At 34.5% G+C, this 23,823-nt stretch overlaps 1 protein-coding gene across 1 annotated transcript in view; it reads right to left on the minus strand.

Annotated features, from left to right (window-relative positions):
- Positions 1-23,823, minus strand: part of BRIP1 (BRCA1 interacting helicase 1) — a 206,143-nt gene that overhangs the window by 139,598 nt on the left and 42,722 nt on the right. Inside the window, 3 exon segments of the mRNA XM_042966252.1 lie at positions 2,279-2,478; positions 5,400-5,621; positions 10,335-10,625. Of these exon segments, the coding sequence (XP_042822186.1) occupies positions 2,279-2,478; positions 5,400-5,621; positions 10,335-10,625 (713 nt within the window).

Genomic DNA, 23,823 nt, shown 5'->3' on the forward strand with positions numbered 1-23,823 from the left:
CCAAGTCTGACTCTGCTTACTGCACAGAGCCTGCTTGGGATTCTCTGTCTCCTCTTTCTGCCCTTCCCCTGTTCAAATTTTCTCTCTCTCTCAAAATAAATAAATAAACATAAAAAAATAAAATGCTTAATCTCAATCCTATTCAGAGAAATATAAGTAAAAACTACAGTGGGATACCAGTTTTCACCCATCTGACTAGAAAAAAACTTTCATGCTCTCATATATTGCTCATAGGAGTATGAATTAGTCTTCTACCCATTCCCCTATTGTGTAAGTTTTAGAAATATCTATCAAAATTACATGTAGATCTATGCTCTGACCCAATAATCCCACTTCTAAGAATTTTCCTATATCTTCCCAAACATGTGACATATGTTCAAAGTTATTCATTACAGTAATGTAACAGCATAGGATTATAAACCTCAGTACCTATTAATTAGAGGCTAGTTAAAGAAATTAGTGGACATCCATGCAATGGCATTTTAGGCAACGATTTTTTTAAAACTGAGAAAGCTTTCTAAGTCTTGATATGGGAAGATCTCCAAAATATATTGTTAAGAAAAAAAAGGCAAGATATAGGAAGACAAAGGTATAAAGTACAGTGCCAAGAGTTAACAATACTATACTATATACTTAAATATTTGCTAAGAGGGTAGATCTTACATTAAGTGTTCATATCATAAAAAAATAAGAGGGCAAAGGAAACTTTCAGAGGCGATATATTTATGGCAAAATTGTGGTGACAGTTTCATGGATGAATACTTATCTGAAAACTCATCACGTGTATACATTAAATATTTACAGCTTTGTGTACCCCAATAAAAGGGCTTAAAAATAACATATTTTTATGCTTAAAATGGAGAAGACAAAAAATGGAAGTATAGTATGCTATCATTTGGGTAAAAAGGAGAGAAAGGGGAAAGTATATTGCTTCATATATGCACTGAATTGCTCATAAATATGGACTGAACGACAGATAAACTTGTTCAGGAGGAGAGAAACTAAGCAGATAGAGAACAGGGTGGGAAGGAGTTTTTACAACATAAATTTGTATACCTTTTATGTTCAAACATGAGACTGTACAACATTCAAAAAAATTTTAAACACTTTTTTAAAGTTTATTTATTTTGAGAGGGAGAAAGCATGCATGCAAGCAGGCACCCCAACATTCAAAAAATTTTTGAAGTATACCGTGAGGGAAAAGAAAAGTGCTGCAGGGGGAGCCTGGGTGGCTCAGTCAGCTAAGCATCCGACTCTTCATTTTGACTCAGGTCATGATCTCATGGTTTGTGGCACTGATCCCCAAGTAGGGTTCCATGCAGTCACAGAGTCTGCTTGGGACTGTCTCTCTCCTCTCTCTGCCCCCTCCCTGGCTCACATGTGTGCTCTCTCTCTCTCTCTCTCTCTCCAAATAAATAAATAAACTTATAAAAGGAAAGAAAGAAAGAAAGAAAGAAAGAAAGAAAGAAAGAAAGAAAGAAAGAAAGAAAGAAGAAAAGAAAAATGTGGCAGTAAATGGAATGGGACATAGTATCAAGGTCTAAGATAAAGAGATTCTAGATCAACAACCTAATATCTAATAAAAAGGAATTTATCTAACATAAATTTTAATAAAATTATTACCAAATCTATTATTTTAGAGTATTGAAATTTTGGTTAATTAAAACTCATCCAATCAGAATCTTACTCAAACTGGAAGATAAAGCAATAAATTAAAGCCATAATATAAAATTTTAAAATATGTTGGACACCTGGGTGGCTCAGTAGGTTAAGCATATGACTGTAGCTCAGGTCATGATCTCGTGGTCTGTGAATTTAAGCCCCACGTTGGGCTCTGTGCTGACAGCTCAGAGCCTGGAGGCTGCTTTGGATTCTGTGTCTCCCTCTCTCTGCCCCACCACCCCCACCACTCATGCTCTGTCTCTCTCTGTCTCAAAAATAAACATTAAAAAAAATTAAAAATTTAAAATATGTTAATTAAAACCATGTTTAGTTTATTGTCAGCTCAATGTCTTTTATACATCAAATATGGGGCTATTAAATTATTCTGTTAAATTAGAAATAATATTCTCAATGATCAATTTAAAAATCAATTCGTTTATCATATTCTTTTCAACAAGACAAAAGTTCGGACTGGCATATTTCTAAAAGTTTAACTGGCGAGGAACAACCCATTTCCCAAGTAGCCTGGTCAAAGTTAGTAATTATAAAATACTATGGCATAATGAAACATGTTGTTAATACATAGGCAGTATAAATGACAGACAAATGTTCTTACTTAATTAGGCTATAGCACACAGCTCGTAGGGGTTCATGATCTTTTTTCCTTATATTATTGTTGACCATGGTATCTAATTCATCTCGAGCAAACCAAAGTTGAACTTCTGTTACACTGTAACTTGCTGACTCCCGAGCACAGTCCTCAATGTTATGAGCTTCATCTAAAATGACAATCTGTTCTTTCAGATTGATATCCATCTATAAGACAAAAGAATTTTCCTGTAAAACATTCAGCAAAATGGATTTAACAGCAGTAGGCAAGATATTTCATTTAAAACTTTGCATGACAGACCAATAACAAGGGTAATTATATAAGCAACTGATTCTAGGTCTTAAAACATTTGAAACACTAAGGCTAACAAGTATCAACTCAACATTACCGGTTCCCACTTTTCACTATCAAAATATGTGTTATGTGAGCCTGGATTAAAGTACAGCTGGCCACACAAAGGGGTATAAAAATCTCACTATGAATTGGTGCAGCCGCTCTGGAAAGCAGTGTGGAGGTTCCTCAGAAAATTAAAAATAGACCTACCCTATGACCCAGCAATAGCACTGCTAGGAATTTACCTAAGGGATACAGGAGTACTGATGCATAGGGGCACTTGTACCCCAATGTTTATAGCAGCACTCTCAACAATAGCCAAATTATGGAAAGAGCCTAAATGTCCATCAACTGATGAATGGATAAAGAAATTGTGGTTTATATACACAATGGAATACTACGTGGCAATGAGAAAGAATGAAATATGGCCTTTTGTAGCAACGTGGATGGAACTGGAGAGTGTGATGCTAAGTGAAATTAGCCATACAGAGAAAGACAGATACCATATGGTTTCACTCTTATGTGGATCCTGAGAAACTTAACAGAAACCCATGGGGGAGGGGAAGGGAAAAAAAAAAAAAAAAAAAGAGGTTAGAGTGGGAGAGAGCCAAAGCATAAGAGACTGTTAAAAACTGAGAAGAAACTGAGGGTTGATGGGGGGTGGGAGGGAGGGGAGGGTGGGTGATGGGTATTGAGGAGGGCACCTTTTGGGATGAGCACTGGGTGTTGTATGGAAACCAATTTGACAATAAATTTCATATATTGGAAAAAAAAAATCTCATTATGAGGGAATCTCCAACATAATGTTAAAAGCAGAGTAAAAAAAAATTTTTTTAAACTAAAATACAAGATTCAAAAGACTCTCAAAATGTTAATATAATATAGCATGTATCTATTTCATTTTAGACTTTCTTACAACCCTTCATTTTGAGAATTGTTCTTCCCCAATTCTGATGTGATGTTGATAGAACTATTAATCTGTTAATCAAGGGATATCACCACTCTCACAACATAGAATTCAGGCTTATCAATTAAATAAAATATTCCATCCCTCTGTGGTCACAGGTTTAAGAATGGAGATGGGGAGGGCGCCTAGGTGGCTCAGCCGGTTAAGCATTGGACTTCGGCTCAGGTCATTATCTTGCAGTTCAGGAGTTTGAGCCCCGTGTTAGGCTCTGTCCTGACAGCTCAGGGCCTGGAGCCTGCTTCAGATTCTGTGTCTTCCTCTCTCTCTGTCCCTCCCCCACTCACACTCTGTCTCTCTTTCAAAAATAAACATTAAAAAAAAAAAATTAAAAAAAAAAAAAAAAAAGAATGGAGGTGGGATTCAAGGTAGGCCAACCAGAGAAATCTAGGGTGATAAATAGGAGATGATGTTATTTTTTTCCAGGTTAGGTGGCTGCTTGTGGTTACCTTTGTTTCCACTAGAAAGAACCTGCCTGAGAATAAAGCCATCGCAATAAAGTCAGCCAAGTATTTTTTTCTTAAGTTCTGGTGAAGCTGGATTTGTATCACTTGCAACTGAAAGAGTCCTGGCTAATAGAAAGAAATGTACAAAGCAATTACCAGTGAGTTAGTCTGAAGAAAAAATATACAGAGGGTTGACGATGACTGAAAAAGAACCATGGAAGAGTAGGAAATATATTGGGGTTTAAAAAAGGAATAGAATTTGGATTTGTATAGATAAAAGGAGTAGGGCATTTCAATATAGGCATCATCAAAAGCAGAGATATAGGAAAGAATAAGGTGTCCTCAGGGGGGTATGAGGTAATTTTTGTAGGGTTCAAGTTTGTAGCAGAGATGTCTGAAAGATGTCTGAAAAGGCAGATTCAAGCCAGACTATTGAACATTTTGAGAGTAAGCTTAAGAAATATGGACTTTATCCCATGAGCCAAGAGTGCAATAGATTTTCAAGCCAAAGAACGATGTAATAAAAGTAATATTAGAAAGACTGACATGCCATTGATATGTACAGTGGCTCAGAGGAAAGGGTCTAGATAAGAGGCAACCAAATAAGAGGTAGGACAGTAGAGATAGTAAACATAATGCCTATTAATTTTAAGCTTAAATAGGAAGTTAGTAAGTAGTCAGATCTAAAGAGAAGAATAATAATTGAATATACTAAGTTATTCACTTTTTGTCTTATACTGTAACAACTGGATGTTTCTAAGAAGAACCATGCAAATAAACACAAATGCTATATCCAAATTTCATTTATCAAAAGCTCACAAAGCATAATTTGCATGTTATACATATTCTCCCCACACAAATTCTTCAAACTATAGATTCTTCAGATGAATGTTTTAAAATAATTCTGATTATTCATAAATGGAAGGAGTGATAGTTATCAATGGGCCTCAAATGGGGATAACTCTGCTCCTACCCGCCCTCCCCCACCCGAATACTTGGCAACATCAGGAGACATTTTTGATTGTGACAGCTCTAAGGATGCTACTGGTGTCTAGAGGATAAAACCAGAGATGCTGCTAAGCATCCTACAGTGTGCAAGAGAAACCACCACAACAAAGAATCATCAAGCCCAAAATGTCAATACTATCAAGGTTGAAAACCTGTGCTATAATCCCATTTCAAAATATTTACTACTCTGGACATTAAAATGACAAGTTCTAAAATTCAGTTTTTAATACACCTCAGAATGTTTTCAGTACTCTATTTATATATGTACATAAATATAAAGCAAAAAATAAAAAGTGAAACATCTAAAAGCTTTCATATTGATCACTTATATTCCAGTAAGTGGGAGAAAAGTTTGAATTTTCATATAGCTACTCACACTTTCCCTTATTTGTGCATCTAGAAGATAGTTGTAGGGACAAAATACTATGTGAGCATCTTCTATTAGTTCCCGTGCTGTGTAATACGGACATGCCTTTAGTTTTTTTCCCAAGCTGACAAGTTCTTCTATATCCCAGGCTTTGCACATCCCTTCCAGAGTCTGTAATGTGTGTTGATCACTAATTTTATGTACGCCATGATAAAAATAGCAGGATTTGCCCTAAAAACAAATACGCATAACTGAAATATGAATCAACATTGCAACAAAGGAATAAAGCAAGTTTATCTCAGAATTTTCAGAACATCATTAAAGCCACATACAGGAGAAATGATACCATACCCACAATCACAACCATTTCAAAGAAAAAATAGTAGTTGGGGCACCTGGGTGGCTCAGTCTTGATTTCAGCTCCGGTCATGATCTCAGTTTGTGAGACTGAGCCCTGCATCAGGCTTTGCACTATTAGCTTGGGATTCTCTCTCTCCTTCTCTCTCTGCCCCTCCCTCATTTGTACTCTCTCTCTCAAAATAAATACATTTAAAAAAACATTTAAAAAACCATAAAAACATAAAAAAAAATAAAGTAAATTAAAAAAAACAACTGTAATGGTCGACTCAGAGCTCCAGATCAGTATAGCTCTAGATACTCCAAATTAACCTGAAAAAAGAAAAAAATTTAAATTATGTTTGTTGTACCATTGTTCTGATTAAACTGATATTGGAGAGCCTAGGAGACTCAGTCAGTTAAGCGTCCAACTTCAGCTCAGGTCATAATCTCGCAGTTCATGAGTTTGAGCCCCGCATCAGGCTGTGTGCTGACAGCTCAGTGCCTAGAGACTGCTTTGAATTCTTTGTCTCCCTCTCTTTCTGCCCCTTCCCTACTCAGAGTCTGTTTCTCTTTCTCAAAAATAAATAAACATTAAAAAAAAAAATAAAGAGATTTTAGGCAAAAATATTTCTTGAAGGATATACAAGAACAATGGTATCACTGGTTGCTTTCAAAGACGACAGCTAAGTGACTTGGAGACAGGAGCGAGAGACATTTTTCTCTATAGATACTTTTATAGTTTTCAGTTAAGCCATGAGAGAGTATTACTTAATCAAATATATGTAAGGAAAAAAGGAGAAAGGGAAGGAGGGATGTCTTAGGGGAAAAAAAATAAAGAGTGTTCACTACAAAATATTTGGAAAATACAAACAGTACCAAAAAACTCACTAAATTATCTATAAATCTACCATACAAAGAATGTACCAGTAACATTTGATATGTTTCATTTCATAATTCTTATATTCGTATGTACATATGAATACAACTCTACAATGTGATCTAATATTTAAACGATGAGAACAAAGCAAATTTTCCCCAGGCATCAAGGATTATTAACAATTTAGCCACAAAAAATAAAGCCACAATAAATTTTTTATAAAACCAGAATCATTTTTTTTCTCTCCATCTGACTAAAAATCCTATCAGAAATATTTTCTCACATCACTAAGTAGTTTTTCATTGTTGCCCACATATGTACATTGAATTAATAGTTATAAACCAGTTTCATTATTGCTGGGCATTTAGACTGTTACCAATTTTTACATTATAAATAATGCTTCAACGAGAATTTCAATTTAATGCACATTTCTCAACATTTTCTTAGTATACAATTTTAGATATGGCATTATAAGACCAAACAGTACAAAGTAGTTTTAAGTTTCATAAAAACTATACCACCAAATTATCCTCCAAAAAGCATATAGCATTTTACATTACCCTTTCCCCATAACTTTATCAACACTAATATTATCTTTTCTATCTTTACCTATTTTAAAGGTAAAAAATAGAATCTTCTTGCTTTGACTTTTTTTATATATTCCAGCAAGGTTTAACACTGCTATTATACTATATGAACATGCTAACAAGTTTCAACAGTAACTTGCATTTCTTCTTTCATGTACTATCTGCTAATGTCCTTTGCTAATCTATTATTAGAAGTAAAAAGTGTTATTAATAAATGCTAATCAAAAAATAAGAGAAAATAAGTCCTAGCAACAGTGTGTCATATCCTATTAAAAGATGTATAAAATTAGAAGTATAAATATACATTATTAGAAGTATAAACTTCTATTAAAAGCACACAATTTATCAATGACTACCAAAATTTAAAATTTCACCATTCATGTGAATATGTATATAATGCAATGTTTAATGTCTATCAAGAAGGGACATGTTAAATAACTTATGGTAAATTCATGTAAAAGATATAGCCCTTAAGAAATGTGTTAGATTTGTCCATGTGCCAATGTACTTGAGCTTTTAAAAGAGTATATACACATATAACAAATGCATATTTTAAGTGTTTTGGAAGAATATACATAAAACTTTACAGTAATTTCCTTGAAAGGTTAAGAAAATGGGAAGAGTAAAAAAAAAGAGATTTTTCTCTTTTTATGTTACACCTTTCTGTAATTTTGAGTCTTCTAACCACAAATATATTATTACTGTTTTTCAATTTTCATTTGGGACTAAGTGGTAGAAGAATGGGCCGTTTTTATTTTCACTAATTCTATGTACCAATAAAAAAATTAAATGATTGTGAAATCCAATATTTATCATCTCAGTTTGCTGTCCTTAACAAGTGAAAAGGAATTATATATATACAATTGTTATATATATACACATAGTACATTCTTATCTACAAACTATCCAAAAGCCAAATCTACGTTTTCAAAACATATTTACTCATTACATTCACAAAAATACCTAGAAATTACTAGAGATGGAGTAAAACATAAAAGGTTCATAACCTATAAAATAATGTCGCCAATTCCAGGACAAGGCATGATCAGCCGAGGGACTACTAGTTCTACAGCTTTGTATTCAGTCATGTAAAAAGAACCTCCAAGGTACTAACAATAAAAATCAAGAGGAAAGGGTTCACCTAACGTTTATTTAGTTCATTCTTTCACTTCCTCTGTCCCATCTCTACTACTCTTTTTTACTCCTCATGCTGTGTCAACTTCCTCATTTCATAAGCCACCTTTTGTTTTCTTTCTAGTATAATCAAAATAACAACGGCTAGGAGTTAGAAAAGTTGTCTTTCTTGCTAACTCGCTGTCAGACATTGGACAAACTTCAGGGCCAATTTTTCTCATGTGATGAGGCATCAAAAGCGTAAATGAGACAGGAGCCTATTAAAGATTCCTCAGACCCAAAGGCTGCTATTTCTAAGGTTCCTCTAAAATCCTGATTGTGGGATCCAGAGACAGATGGAGACATGCCAAATATCTTTCATACTGACTTTGATACAGATTGAGTTTAAAAATACATTCGCCATTTCTTCATTCCAAGTATCTTCTGTACTATGCTAAAAGCTTGTATTTGTACCAAATGATCACCAAGATGCCTTCAGAGTATGTGATTATTAACTGTTAAATCTCATTTTCACAAAAAACCATATTTTCCATATCGAGAATAATTTTTTAGAATTATTTCTGGGGCTAATTAAGATGATTTTTTTGTTAATTGAAACAAAAATTAACTTTTAGCAGATAAGTGCATTGCTTTTCCAGTACAGGAGCACTTCTGCAAAAGAAACCGAACAAAAACACATGTGCCTTTGGATCAAGCCAAAAAATCGGAAAGTTTACACTTCAAGGGCACTTAGAATGACACTCCTGTGCAGGCTGATAGCAAAACCAGAATGGTTCATCCATTTTAGCAGTGTAACACAACCCTGAGGGGAGTCTGTCAATTGAAGTGTTATCACACTTTAAACTCTTTTTCACTCAAACTGTCAGTTATCTATTTATCATTTCACTTTGGTGATTCAGCCATAGTAAACATAGACACCTATAGGGACTTTGTAATTGGCATAATTACGATACCAAATTACCTTCAGGACTTGAGAACAAGAAAAAGAATGTTCATGTATGCCTATGAGCTAAGCATTCTGAGGAAGAATAAGGTCAAGACAAATAACCATAAGCACTGAAAAAGAAATGCATAATACAAAATAATTTATTCAAATTACATGGTAGAAGGTGATCTATCAATTAAATAAAACTCCAGGGCTACCTATGGCTCACAGCTTTTTGTGTAGAACCAACTCTGACAAAATATTAGCAAAAGATAGAATAACTTTCAAAACATATTAAATTATTATAGGTAATTTCATAGACTATCAATTTACAGTTCACCAATAATCTGAGTATATTCCAGACTTGTAATTTCAGTTTCAGAGTAAACAAGTTATTAAACTGTACACAGACTAACAATACCGCCAAAAAACTATTAAAAAATCGTATGTTTTTACTAAGAAAGACTTCTCAATTTCCACCTTGCCCAAATTCATATTATTCAAGATTTCCCTGGAAAACTTCAAAACCATTAATGACGTATCTTTAAAGTTAATAATTTAATAACTTTTTTTTGAAACAGAAGTTTGTACTAATCAGAATTGTAAGATAGGATAATCATTATATTTCTCATTCAATTAAAAAGTATTTTAAAAATTTACTCAAGGGAGAGCCTAAATAAACTATCTTCTTTTGAAGTTTTAAAATACTGCACATAAAATATATTAATTAAATCTAATTAAATTCAGTCACTTAAATACTTTCATCTCCTCCTATGACATCATCCATGTTTGAATATTTTTGGTGGCAGGATTTCAAAGAAGAAGACACCTAACTAAAATATCCCCAAGCTTTAGAACGAAAATCTATGATTTTAAACTCAAAGAAAAAAAATTTTAAAGAAAATTTTTTAAAAACAATTTTACCATAAGAAATCTATCAGTACTAGCAAGTAATTTGATTTTCATAGGTTAGATTATCACTGGAAATACACATATAAAACATAAGATGAACACATAAAAAACTGAGTAAACTGAATCTTTTCAGCCTTGTTTTTCCTCTGAAACAAAATAACTTTACTCACATTTTTTCCATCCAGCAACTCCATGCACTTTTCATTTCTGTTGAAGTTGCCCACTACTTCTGGATGGACACAAGTATGATCCCTGCTGGAAAGAATAGTCATTGGGACCCCTGAGTATGCTGTTCTCCGGAGCTCTCTAGTAATCTGAGCAATCTGCTTGTGTGTGCGCGTCCCAAAATATATTTTGGGTATCTTGGATTTCCCCCCATGATCCTTCTTAGTGGTATTTGAGTAACCTTGACTGTTTCCTTGTTTAGTAGAACAACAACACCTGGAACAGTGACCAGGGGGCTGTAACAAAGAAAAGAAAAGACAACTCATGTCTGGTATACCACAAAAAATGTTATTAAACCTCTCACACAATCAGAAGCTATAAGTAATAAATCACAACTGTCAAATAAAGAGAGTATCAAGATGTTACATCATCTAAAACTTACCATTAAAGAAAAAACTAAAAACTCCATTTCAAATCGGTTCTGTTGCACTCTTAGAAGTTATAAATGATGTTTCCATATTTACATGGCTTTCTAACATATCACTCCAACTGTTGAATTCCAAATGTTTTAAATAGATTTTAATTCTCCTCTTTCACAAATTGTAAAAAATAAGACAAAATGGAGAACAATTTTCATTTTTGCTTAGACTTCAAGTGAACACGCAATATTAGTTTAGAGTTGATAGTGCTATTTTTGTTTACAGAGTAGCCCATTCAAATATCCTGTAATATACCAATATTTTAAAAAGCATTTTAAATATAGCTTACAAAAAAATAGAAATATCAAGTTGAATCTAAAACATCACTAAAAACAAGAAAACTATTCTCTAGCAAAGGGATAAAAATGAATGTAAATTATTAATACTTAATAATGAAGTATATCGCGCGGAACAGTCTTTCTGAAATTAAATTACCTGTCATGGAATGCAAATCCATCAGTAAAATTATACAGGATAGCTTTTTCTGGACAACTTTACTCATAATTTAGTTCCATAATTAAAATAGATATATGTCTCCTTAAGCATACCATTTGGAACATCAAGAATATAGTCCATTATTTACCTGACTTTTCTCTTCTGTTTTCAAATTCTCAAAAATAAAATAAAAAGTTCAATGCTGTATTTCAGAACCATGGGTTCTTAATAACTACTCCCTTTTCAACCTCAATTACTACACAAATGAGACAGAATGCAGCCTCATTTAAGAGAAATACTGTGAGGTGGTTAGTTTTATATTAGTGGTCACTGATGGGAAAAAAACTAGCACAGTAGCTTAAGAAAATGTGTGCTGTAGAGTTTTAGTTTAGTAGAACAAATACACCATTTAACTGAATTTTTTTTTTTTTTAATTATAATCAGTAAGAGTAGCCTTCATAAACAAATACTAAGTCATAGCATGTTACACCACAATACTGGGGATCAAGCTGTCTTTTAGCCTCAACTCAGTGGAAAAGCAAGTTCAAATTACTCCCAGTCTCGCTCAACCTTGTCCACCATTAAATATTACAATACATGATAGAATGGATGTAAATGTGACCCTTCTGGAGCTGTCACTCACAGGGATAAAAGGTTCACTGATGTGCCAAATAAACAGTCAGTCAAAGCAGATAAAGTTACAGCCATGCTGGAATTGTTACATTCCCCTCTCAGGTTGCCAGTAGCAGCAGATTTCATTACAGAGTGCTGCCACATTAAATAGCCAGTTCCAAATATCCTGCCTTCTATATTGAATAATTACTTATTCACTGAAAGGATAAAAAGAAGAGTTATGAATGGGGCTCTTGTCAACAGTGAGGCAGGAAACAGCTGACATGTGGTTTATGTTACATATGTTGCAATATATAACAATTTATGGTCACAGAAAATGGAATGCAAATTATATCATGATATTTCTGACTGAATTCTTTTTTGGCCTTTGCAATGATCACGTTAATTAACCTAGTTAATGAATTGAGATAACTTGAGGTAGCAGAAGTAGTTTACTCTTCTGTACCTCCACTCTTTTCATTCAATTATAGTATTTCTCTTACCGTATGATATAGTAAATTAAATACTGAATATTAAGTTGAATATTGGAATGCTAGGGTCTAATGCATTGTTATATACTATATGGATATATTATATCCAAGCATAAAAGTAATCCAATAAAGTGTTGTTTTCTCAAAGCTTAGAAGACCTCCTTTTTGATGAAACGCTTTCAAAATCAATTTCACTTAAAGCTTTATCACCTACTCCTTTTAATTCCACTGTTTTCTAACCAAAAAGTCCAAACAATATTGAAATAAACAAAATAAGTCAACCCCCTATGCCAAATTATCTAACACATAACTTGTAAACCTTCATACATATACATCTACCACACAATTTTTTTCAAGCAAAAAGAAATATTATACAGTTTAGTAACTTGCTGTTTGATATTAAAACTTTTTACTTTTTAAAATTTGGTACTAATAAATTAAAATAAAGGATCTCCCTATCTTAAAATGTTATGATAGTAGCTATAACTAACAAAAGCTAAAGATCAAGAACTAGTTTTAGAAAACTTTTGCCAGTAGAGCAGCTTTATTTAGGTACCTTAAATCTGGTTCTCACCCCATAACTGAGAAAATTAGAAACTATGGCTAATTTTATGGCTAATTTACTTCAGACCAGTGTAAAACTTAATAAAACATGTTTTTGTTTATTAAGTTTTACACTGGTCTGAAGTAAATATATCATCTATGAATTTGAGGCTGACTCTCCTTAAGAATATGATTTTTCCGTGGGTGGTTATGCAAGTATTGGAGAAAATAGAAATTAAGAAAGAAAATTCATTGTTTTTCCTTTGCAATATTAAAGAGGAATTATTTCTTCAGAAGTGATCTTCTATTGAAGCTTCCATTCAAAGGATTTGATACAATCAATCCTATTTCAGATGGAAAAAATTTAATGTGGCAAAAGAAAAAAGGCATTTATTTAGCTACAAAAGAGAATTATTTGTACCAAAATCACCAACTTTCAATTCTGTAAGAAAACTAGAGAAAGAATACTAAAAACAGCAATGTCAGGAAGTCATAATATCCTCAAATCCAATTAATAGGCTAACACTTTATGGCCTCTTTCTGAAACACTTTGATCTAGCCGTCTTGAAATAATAAATGGATAAATTAAATTTTGTACCTTTCATTAAATATTTCTCCTACTAACAAGCTATCAGCTTTATCTTTCATAGGGATATTTTTCTTTTGCTTCTGACCTTTGAATTTACAGAAACCGCATTAGTAAACTGGAGAATAAATAAAAAAGTGTTCACTCTCACCCAACATATCTGAATATCAAGAAAGATAAAACATACAGGTTCCCCAAAACCTATAATCTCTAAGACCTGAAAGTGGCGACACTGAGTGGCAGAACCAACCTCTTTAAGAGATGGCTGCTTTTCCTATAACTAGAAACTGTCTAGAGTCCTTTTACTTCACCAAAAGGCAAGAAAACCCAAGCCAAATAACACCAAAATTCTATCATTTAAAGAGAAACAAAAAACAAAACAAACAAAAACTATTAGGGGCCCCTAATAGTTCAGTAAGTGGAACATGCAACTCTTGATCTCAGGGTCATGAGTTCAAGCCCCATGTTGGGTGTGGAGCCTATATATATACATTAATATGTATATTCATAAACAGAAACATAAGAGACATACGTTGGTGTGACAATTGTATTATTTCCATATGCAGGAGGTCAACTGTTTAAAAATACATTTCAGGGGCACCTGGCCAGCTCAGTCAGTAAAGCATGTGACTCTTGATCTCAGGATTGTGAGTTCGAGCCCCACACTGGGTCCATGGAGATAACGTGAAGATAAAATCTAATACATACATACATACATACATACATACATACATACATACATACATACATAAATTACATTTCAAATCTACAAGAGTCAAAACTCTTCTTGGGGCACCTGGGTGGCTGAGTTGGTTAAGCATCAGACTTCGGCTCAGGTCTTGACCTTGCAGTTCATGGGTTAGAGCCCCACGTCAGGCTCTGTGCTAACAGCTCAGAGCCTGGAGCCTGCTTCAGATTCTGTGTCTCCCTCTCTTTCTGCCCCTCTCCCACTCACACTCTGTCTCCCTCTCTCAAAAAGGAATAAGCATTAAAAAAAAAATTTTAAATCTGTTCTTAGAAGGTCAGCAACCAAGGATCTTAGGAAATCCTCTTCATGTCTACAAGTTCTATTCTCTCTCTTGTCATACTATATATATATAGAAACATATATCTAAATTTTTGAAAGGATAAAGAAAGATTATAAGATTTGATTTTAAAGACAGGCCAACTTCTGAGTCCTTGACACTATTCTTTTCACAAAGTTATAATTAGAAAGTCAAGTAGATTAAGGGGCGCCTGGGTGGCTCGGTCGGTTGAGTGTTCAACTCTTGATTTCAGCTCAGGACATGATCCCAGGATCATGAGATTGAGCCCCTCATCAGGCTCCATGCTGAATGTGGAGTTTGACTGAGATTCTCTCCCTCCCACCCCTCTTCCTCCCCCTCTGTCCTTCTCCAACGCTTTCACTCTCTAAAAAAAAAAAAAAAAAAAAGTTCAAGTAGATTAAGGTATGATACAAAGTCTAAGGTTTCATAATTTTCTGCAACTTTTCTACACAACAACAAAAAAGTTACTATGCCTAAACAGCTGAAAAACAAAAATGAGCATGGTGACTAAATACATTTAAAAATGGAAAATAATAAAAGAATAGCTAGAAACTATTACATTGCCAGAGAAGTTATTTTGCTAATTCATAAATCAGAGGACCTTCTAAAAGGAGGCTATGAATTGAATTCTGAACACAGACATAAAAGGATATATTTAATGTGAAAAATAAGTGTATAAAAAAAGTGGAGAGCAAAAGAGACCCAAAAGAAGTTTATTTGTAGGAAATAAAGGGAAAACTAGGCCCATGAAATAGAAACATACTTTTCTGAAACTTTCCACATGTGCATGTTTTGTCTTTCAACCACACTGCAAATTCCTTAAGGAAAGAAACTATTTCTTATATTTCTTTATATAACTCATTCACTGAACATGGTGTTTTGCATAACTGTAACTGAAATTTTTTTAAATTGATGTACTTTGACTAATGTCCCTAAGCCAAATACTGTACATGTACTGCATTTTATTTGTCTGATAGATGCATAATTGATGTCCTAGTTTGAAGTTCTCCACATATCAAAAAGTTACTTCAAAATAAAAAGGTTAGCTTTAAAATAAAAAGTACAGGGAAATTTGTTATTTTCAAAGCCAAAAAGAAAAATCATCTTGTTATGCTAATATTCGAGCCACTTTTAGTTGTGAGTGACAAACATCCTGATATACTCATTATTAATAATAACTATCATTTATGAAGGCTGTCCCTGTGCTAAACACTTTACATGTACTATTTCATTTATTCATCCATCCATACATTCATTCAAGAAACATCAGAATTCTTGATATATCGAACCAACTAGAAGACAATGACAAGGGTCACCTCATCTCACTGACAAAGACTGCATACTCTTTAATTTTCAACAAAGCATAGTTTGCAGATTGTTTACCAATACCAGTTTGACTCATGAGTTACAGAACTGTTTAAAGTCAGTACTTTAAGTGCATTGTTTTCTGAATGTAATTACAAAATATTCCTAAGAGTAAGCTATAAAATTTACTTCAAAAAACTATTTTAACTTATTATTAGCTGACATTTAAATCAAATATTTTCCAACAAGATTTACATTATGTTCCATAAGGGAAAAAAAAAATCAAAACTCTCAATTAAGAGATTCGTTAAAGCATACATCAACATAAGTTTTCTGTAAAGGGCCAGAATTGAAATATTTTATGTTTTGTGGGAAATAAGGTCTCTGGCCCTGTATAGGAATATATTTGTATGATCCCAATGTGGGAAAAGATTTCTTAAACAATATACCAAAAGCACAATGACTGAAAACACAATCTCTTACAATGCAAATTTCTATTTAAAACGGCACTCCCCTTTATAAGAAAAAAAAAAAAATGGGAAAAAAAAGGCAGCACAAACTAAGATACTTGCACTGTATATAACCCAGGACCAGTATCCATAACATACAAAGAATTCCAACAAATTAATTTTAAAAGACAAATCCAATAGCTGGCCAAGAATAAGAAAATCACAAAAAAGCTGAAAGGCCAATAAACATCTGAAAAGATGTGTAATCTAATGCTCAACCTCATTATTAGTTAGGAAAATGCAAATTAAAATCATAATTCGATCCCATTTCACATCCATCAGATAGGGTGTTAGAAAGGATATGTATGGAACAATTCTCACAAACTGCTGACCCAAGTATAAAGCAGCACATCCACTTTGTAGAGCAAATTGGCAATCTAGTGAATCAAAGACACATAGACACTGTGACCGTGCATGACACCACTAAGTATACATACTACAGAAACTCTTGAACATTAAGACAGATACAGTAGGGATACTCTTTGCAGCACTGTTTTAATAGTGAGGAAAATAAGCTAAGTGTATCAACAGAAAAATGGATAAATTGTGAAGTTTTTTTCAATTAATGGAATACTATATATAATGAAAAAATAAAAAAAAAACAATATTGAACAGACTGAGTATAACTTAAATAAAATTTAATTCTCCCCATAAAATTCCAAACAAAGTGATGATAGGAATATAAACTATAAAACTTTAGGTACAGAATTAAGAATCCCTACTGTGGTAGATCCTCTTTGGAGCTAAGGATTCTAGTGGACAATATACCTGAAAAATGCTAAAAAGAATTTCAAAAGAAACACAGCACAGCACATACAGTCTATTCTGGTTCGTCTTTAGCTGCTTATGAAAGCAGGATCGTTTTCATCTTAACATCTCTTGATCAAAAATTTTTAACCTAATTTATTAGGAAATAGATTCTTAATTTAGGGTCCATGAACTGTTCCAGAAGAAAGGGTTTGAGATCACCCAGAAGCTACAGACACAATTTTGTGTGCATTTCCAGAAACTAAGTCCATAACTTTCATCAGGTGCTGAAGAAGACTCTGACTTATTGGGTGAGGGTTTTATTCAAGAATTTATGTCTGATTTTATAATGAAAATCAAATGGAAACAGCATTTTCTTTACAACCAACTTGCTCAGACCCATTTATTCTGTAAAGGAATAAACAAGTTGACAGTCCAAAGAAGACAATTTTATAAAGGTTTCTCTACTGCTTATAAATTCATTTATCTTTTACGTTTGTTAATTACCTGATATTAACATATAATTCTAAAACACCTAGTTCACTGTTTATTTCTAATTCTATTTTACAGATGAAAAAAATAACATCTAAGAGTTCCTCAAATTATCACAAAATACATGATAAATTTGTAGAGAAGTTGGAATCATAAATGTAAATGTCAAAACAAAGCTTTAACAGGATCATTTGCATCTACAATGTAACTTGGCAAAAAAGCAAAACATTGCCCTTTTTTATTTCAGAACGCCACGCACATAAAAAGCTAGTGGTAAAAAGCCAATGAATGTAGAATGTTACTAAGATCTTTGAGGCATAAAAAAGAGGGTTTATTAAAAAAAAAAAAAAAAAAAAGAGGGTTTATTGTTAATCTTTATCAACCAGTTGCTGTTGTCCAAGCCATCTAAACAGGTACTGAATGCCTGTTGTGCAAAATCTCACATAAGCACACACTCTAGTAAGATAGCAAAAGTGACATAACTATACCTTTTCAACTATTCTTTTTAAAAAATTCAAACAGTAGTACTCTACTGCCAGTTTCATGATTAAACTGCACAAAGCAGCTGTTTATCCACTCACAGCAACCAGCAGGTGAACCTGATTCAATATTTATCACAGGCTTTCACAGATCACTGCTAACCAAGCAAACGTTTTAATTAAGCTGGAACTTGCTTCAAAGAGCTCATTCAAGATGTCAATCAGCAGGTAAGGGATCAGATACAGTGTCAGGTGAGAGTGTGTAATACAAATCCACAACTTTCTTCATCCCATCGCTGTAAATTAGCCTGCTCTAAAGTTCAGACTCTGATTGTAACAGACTGCCAGTCTCCTGGAATGTGTAACTGAAGTCACTCAAATTCTATTGTGAAGGTTGTAAGCAATATGTTAAACTGCAATGGGCTAGCACATTAAGACAGATCCTTTTCACGGTTGTTTTTTGATACCATAAGTGTTTGTTACCCTACTCTCCACTTACTGTTTACTTTCTTGTCTGGTGTAAATGGGAATTCCTTAACACAGTTGCCCTAGTTTCTGAAAAGTTTATGTTTCAATAGAATTAATCAAGAAAGATCCGAAGTGGAATAACTTTTTACCTAAATTTATAGCTATTCTATACAAATCCTCAGTTTGAGAATAAACACATGATGAAAATGACCAAATTGCTAAAAAGCAAAAATTCTCTTGGTTTAAAAGCACTTTACACAGAAGTGCCCATGGCAACAGGTCTCAAAGTCACACTGGCGAACTTCATGAGACATACCTGGAGTATTTATAACAAAAAAAAGAAAAGAAAAAGAAGAATCAAAGAATGTAAGTGGAAAAGGGAAAGCTCTTCCTTAAAGACTGCCAGCTGGGGCACCTGGGTGGTTCGGTTGGTTAAGCATCTGCAGCTCAGGTCATGATCTCATGGTTTGTGGGTTCAAACCCGGCATCCAGCTCTGCACTGACCATGTGGGGCCTGTTTGGGATTCTGTCTCTCCCTCTCTCTCTTTCTCAAAAAAAATAATAAACTTAAAAAAATAAAAATAAAAAGAGAGGCACCTGGGTGGTTAAGCGTCAGACTTTGACTCAGGTCATGATCTCATGGTTCATGAGTTCGAGCCCCGCGTCAGGCTCTGTGCTGACAGCTCAGAGCCTGGAGCCTGTTTCGAATTCTGTGTCTCCCTCTCTCCCTGCCTCTCCCCCACTCATGCTCTGTCTCTGTCTCTCTCTCTCTCTCTCAAAAATAAATAAACATTAATTAAGAACTTGGTGATTAAAAAAAAAAATGCCAGCTAAAAATTGTATGTAAACAGAATGATAGAATTTTAAAACTCACCATCATGCAACTCCCATGTACTAACTGAGTCCTGCAAGCTACCTAAATGGATGCTAAAATCAGTGAGAAAAAGTTGTTGGGGAACAAGATATTCACACAGCCTCCAAAAATGACCCCACAGATTACTTATCAATTACAAAAGAAAAAAATGTGCCTTCATAATGGAGACCAGGTAGTCACCAGTTTAACCAAATGGTCAAATTTATCATTAACAGTGTTCAAACTGGCATCAACATGCCTCTTGATGTGATATTAGAAATACACTTATGTGCTCTTCTTGAACAAAACTACATGATTATGTAATCCAAATAATCCAGACATGAATCAAGCAGAACCTAGAAATAAAGAAACTGTGTTAAAGAGATGTATTATTAGGTTGGTGAAAAGTAATCCAATTACACACTTACAAGTTTTTCAAACTTCCTTCAATGAACCTTTTAAAACAAGAAAACAAAGATATACTGTGACATTATCTTCCACACATAATTGACCAAATGCTACAAACAAAACCTACACAAAATAGAGATTTTTGCCTTTCATGAGCATTAGGAAATAGGTAAGTTATTATCAATATACAAGCCTTTAAATTTAGCAGCACTACCCGACAGAACTTTATGCAATGATAAAATGCTCCGTATCTGCACTATTCAATACACTTGCCACTATCACATGTGGCTAGTGAGTACTTGAAATGTAATTAGTGCGACTAAAGAACTACACTTAAATTTTAATTAATTTAAGTAGTTACATGTGGCTAGTAGCTACCATATCAGACAAGGTAGATTTAAAATACTGCCATAGGTGCTCGGAGCACCTGGGTGGCTCAGTCGGTTAAGCCTCTGACTTCAGCTCAGGTCATGATCTTGTGGTCCATGGGTTTTAGCCCCATGTCAGGCTCTGTGCTGATTGCTCAGAGCCTGGAGCCTGCTTTGGATTCTGTGTCTCCCTTTCTCTCTGCACCTCTCTCACTTGCATGCACGTGCTCACGCTCACACTCTCTCTCTCTCTCTCTCTAAAATAAATAAACATTAAAAAAAATAAAATACTATCTATCACAGGTTCTAAGTTTAATCTGGAAAATGAACTAGTGAGAATAACAAAAAAATATTTGGAAAATAAGATGGGCAAGAATGGTATATATTTTTATATATGTAAGAATTTAGTGTACATGATAAAGATGTTGTGCTAGGCACTTCTTTAGACAGGTGTCCAACCCTATACTTTTAAAAGAGTTTAAGGGCACCTGGGTGGCTCAGTTGGTTAAGCGGCCAACTTCGGCTCAGGTCATGATCTCACCGTTTATGAGTTCAAACCCCACGTCAGACTCTGGGCTGACAACTCAGAGCCTGGAGCCTGCTTTGGATTCTGTGTCCTTCTCTCTCTCTCCTTCCCCCTTCCTCATTCTCTCTCTCTAAAATAAATAAATAAACATTAAAAAAAAAAAGTTTATTATAGTTCCTGCTAAAAAGGTGGATCTAATAACATACAACCATACCCAAACACACTCCCAGGCATAGCAAGACCAGTAAGACTCACTTACTCAGGAACTTTTATTTGGGGCATTTAGATTGAGTTGATTAACTACAAGGAGCAGACAAGAACATTTCATAATTCAAGGCTTTCATTCTGACATGTCATGGTAAGGACATAAGACAAACCAAAAAATAATAATAATGAGAGAACTCTGTAGAGAAAGGAAGAGAAGACACACTTAAGGCCTCAAAGAGAAGAAAAAAGCATCCTAAAACTTTTCAGTTCCAATAAAAGCCAACTGTACTCCCTACTTGACCTTTCTTTGAGTAGGCTTCCACTTCTTCAAAAGCAAATCATTCCTGATAAAGTCCATGTTTGAAATTATCAAATAACAAGAGACTTTCCCTAGGCTGAAGAAGTCTGAGTCTTCAATATAATAAAACCTAGTAAATAGCTAATGTATATTAATGAAAATGTATCTCACCTAAATATCCAGCCATAGACTATCAACATAAATTATAGAACAGTCATTCAACAAAATGCACTATAGTCATTAAAAATCATGAAGAGGGGCGCCTGGGTGGCTCAGTCGGTTAAGCGTCCGACTTTGGCTCAGGTCACGATCTCACACTCCGTGAGTTCGAGCCCCACGTCGGGCTCTGGGCTGACTGCTCAGAGCCTGGAGCCTGTTTCAGATTCTGTGTCTCCCTCTCTCTCTGACCCTCCCCCGTTCATGCTTTGTCTCTCTCTGTCTCAAAAATAAATAAACGTTAAAAAAAAAAAAAAATTTAAAAAAAAATTAAAAAAATTAAAAAAAAAAAATCATGAAGAATTGGGGCTCAGTAGGTTGGGTGTCTGACTTCAGCTCAGGTCATGATCTCATGGTTCGTGGGTTCGAGCCCTGCACTGGGCTCTGTGCTGACAGCTCAGAACCTGGAGCCTGCTTCGGATTCTATGTCTCCTTCTCTCTGCCCCTCCCCCACTCACACTGTGTCTCTGTCTCTCAAAGATAAATAAATGTAAAAAAAAAAAATGATGAAGAATATAAAATGACATGAAAACATGATCCTGACTCATTATCATAAAGAGAAATAATTGGACATTATTTGCCTGCTGGGTGATGCAACAATAAGCACATAGCACTTTGTGTTATTCCTAAAAAACAAAAACCAAGGACAAAATCAAACCTGAATCTAATTCACCCTCTAGATCTAATTATCATTACTAGAAATCTGGGGACAGAGCACTATCTTAAATAACGCCACCAGGATAAATTCAAACAAATCCTGAATATAAGAAATCCTACAAGACAAATAATGCATTTTCAACAAATAAATGCCATGCATGTATCTTGTTTAGATTCTCATTTTTAGAAAGCCAACTCTAAAACATTTTTAAACAAACAAAAACTGTAAACAGACTGCATATTAGACAAAGAATTATTGTTAATTTTCTAAAGTGTAATAATACTATCTTTAAAATGTCACTGCTATGTCTTTAAAAGTCTGTGTCCATTAGGGGTGCCCGGGTGGCTCAGTCGGTTAAGCGTCCAACTTCGGCTCAGGTCATGATCTCACAGTTTGTGGGTTTAAGCCCCGCGTCAGGCTCTGTGCTGACAGCTCAGAGCCTGGAGCCTGCTTCGGATTCTGTGTCTCCCTCTCTCTCTGCCCCTCCCCCTCTCATGCTCTGTCTCTCAATAATAAATGAACATTAAAAAAATTTTTTTAAATAAATAAAAGTCTATATCTGTTAAAAATATATGCTAATTTACGCATGGGTAAACGTATGTGAAATCTAATAGTTGTTTGAAAACCTTCCAGTCTCTCAATCCTATGTTGGGTGTAGAGATTACTTAAAAAAACAAAACAAAAAAAATAATAATTAAAAAAAATAAAAGCTTCTTTTGGGGCACCTGGCTGACTCGGTGGGGCATGTGACTCTTGATCTCAGAGTTGTGAGTTTGAGCCCCAAACTGGGTGCAGAGATTACTTAAAAATAAAATCTTAAAAAAAAAAGTCAAGGGCACCTGGGTGGCTCAATCGGTTAAGCCTCTGACTCTTGATTTCGGCTCAGGTCACGATCTCACAGTTTGTGAGTTCAAGTCCCATGTCCAGCTCTGTGCTGATAGTGCAGAGCCTGCTTGGGATTCTCTCTCTCATCCTCTCTCTCTGCCCCTCCTCCATCACAGACACCCACAAACGTTCTCACTCTTTTTTTATTTTTATTTTTTTTAATTTTTTTTTTAATTTGTTTAATGTTTATTTATTTTTGAGACAGAGAGAGACAGAGCATGAATGGGGGAGGGTCAGAGAGAGAGGGAGACACAGAATCGGAAGCAGGCTCCAGGCTCTGAGCTGTCAGCACAGAGCCTGACGCGGGGCTCGAACTCACAGACTGTGAGATCATGACCTAAGCCAAAGTCGGACGCTTAACCAACTGAGCCACCCAGGCGCCCCCTCACTCTTTTTTTAAATAAACTTAAAAAAAAAAGTTCTAGGGGCGCCTGGGTGGCTCAGTCGGTTAAGCGTCTGACTTCAGTTCAGGTCATGATCTCGTGGTCTGTGAGTTCAAGCCCCACATAGGGCTCTGTGCTTACAGTTCAGAGCCTGGAGCCTGCTTCAGATTCTGTGTCTCCTTCTCTCTCTGCTACTCCCCTGCTCATGCTCTATCTCTCTGTCTCTCAAAAATAAAAAAACATTAAAAAAATAAAAAAAAAAAAGTTCTAATCCCTCACTCTTCTACTGATCCTTCCACAAAAGAAAAAAAAAATAACAATGGGTAAATAAAACAAATAGGGGAGGTAAAATGGCAAAGTATTGATAATTTTTAAAGTGGAGTGATGGGCACAAGGAGGTTCATTATGCTGTCCTTTCTGTCTGCTTTGTGTATGAAATTTCCTTAATAAAATATTTTTCATGGAAGGAGTGTTTAAAAATCCATTTTTATAAAACAAGT

This window comes from Panthera tigris, chromosome E1 (genome assembly GCF_018350195.1).
Source record: "Panthera tigris isolate Pti1 chromosome E1, P.tigris_Pti1_mat1.1, whole genome shotgun sequence".
NCBI classification, from domain to species: domain Eukaryota; kingdom Metazoa; phylum Chordata; class Mammalia; order Carnivora; family Felidae; genus Panthera; species Panthera tigris.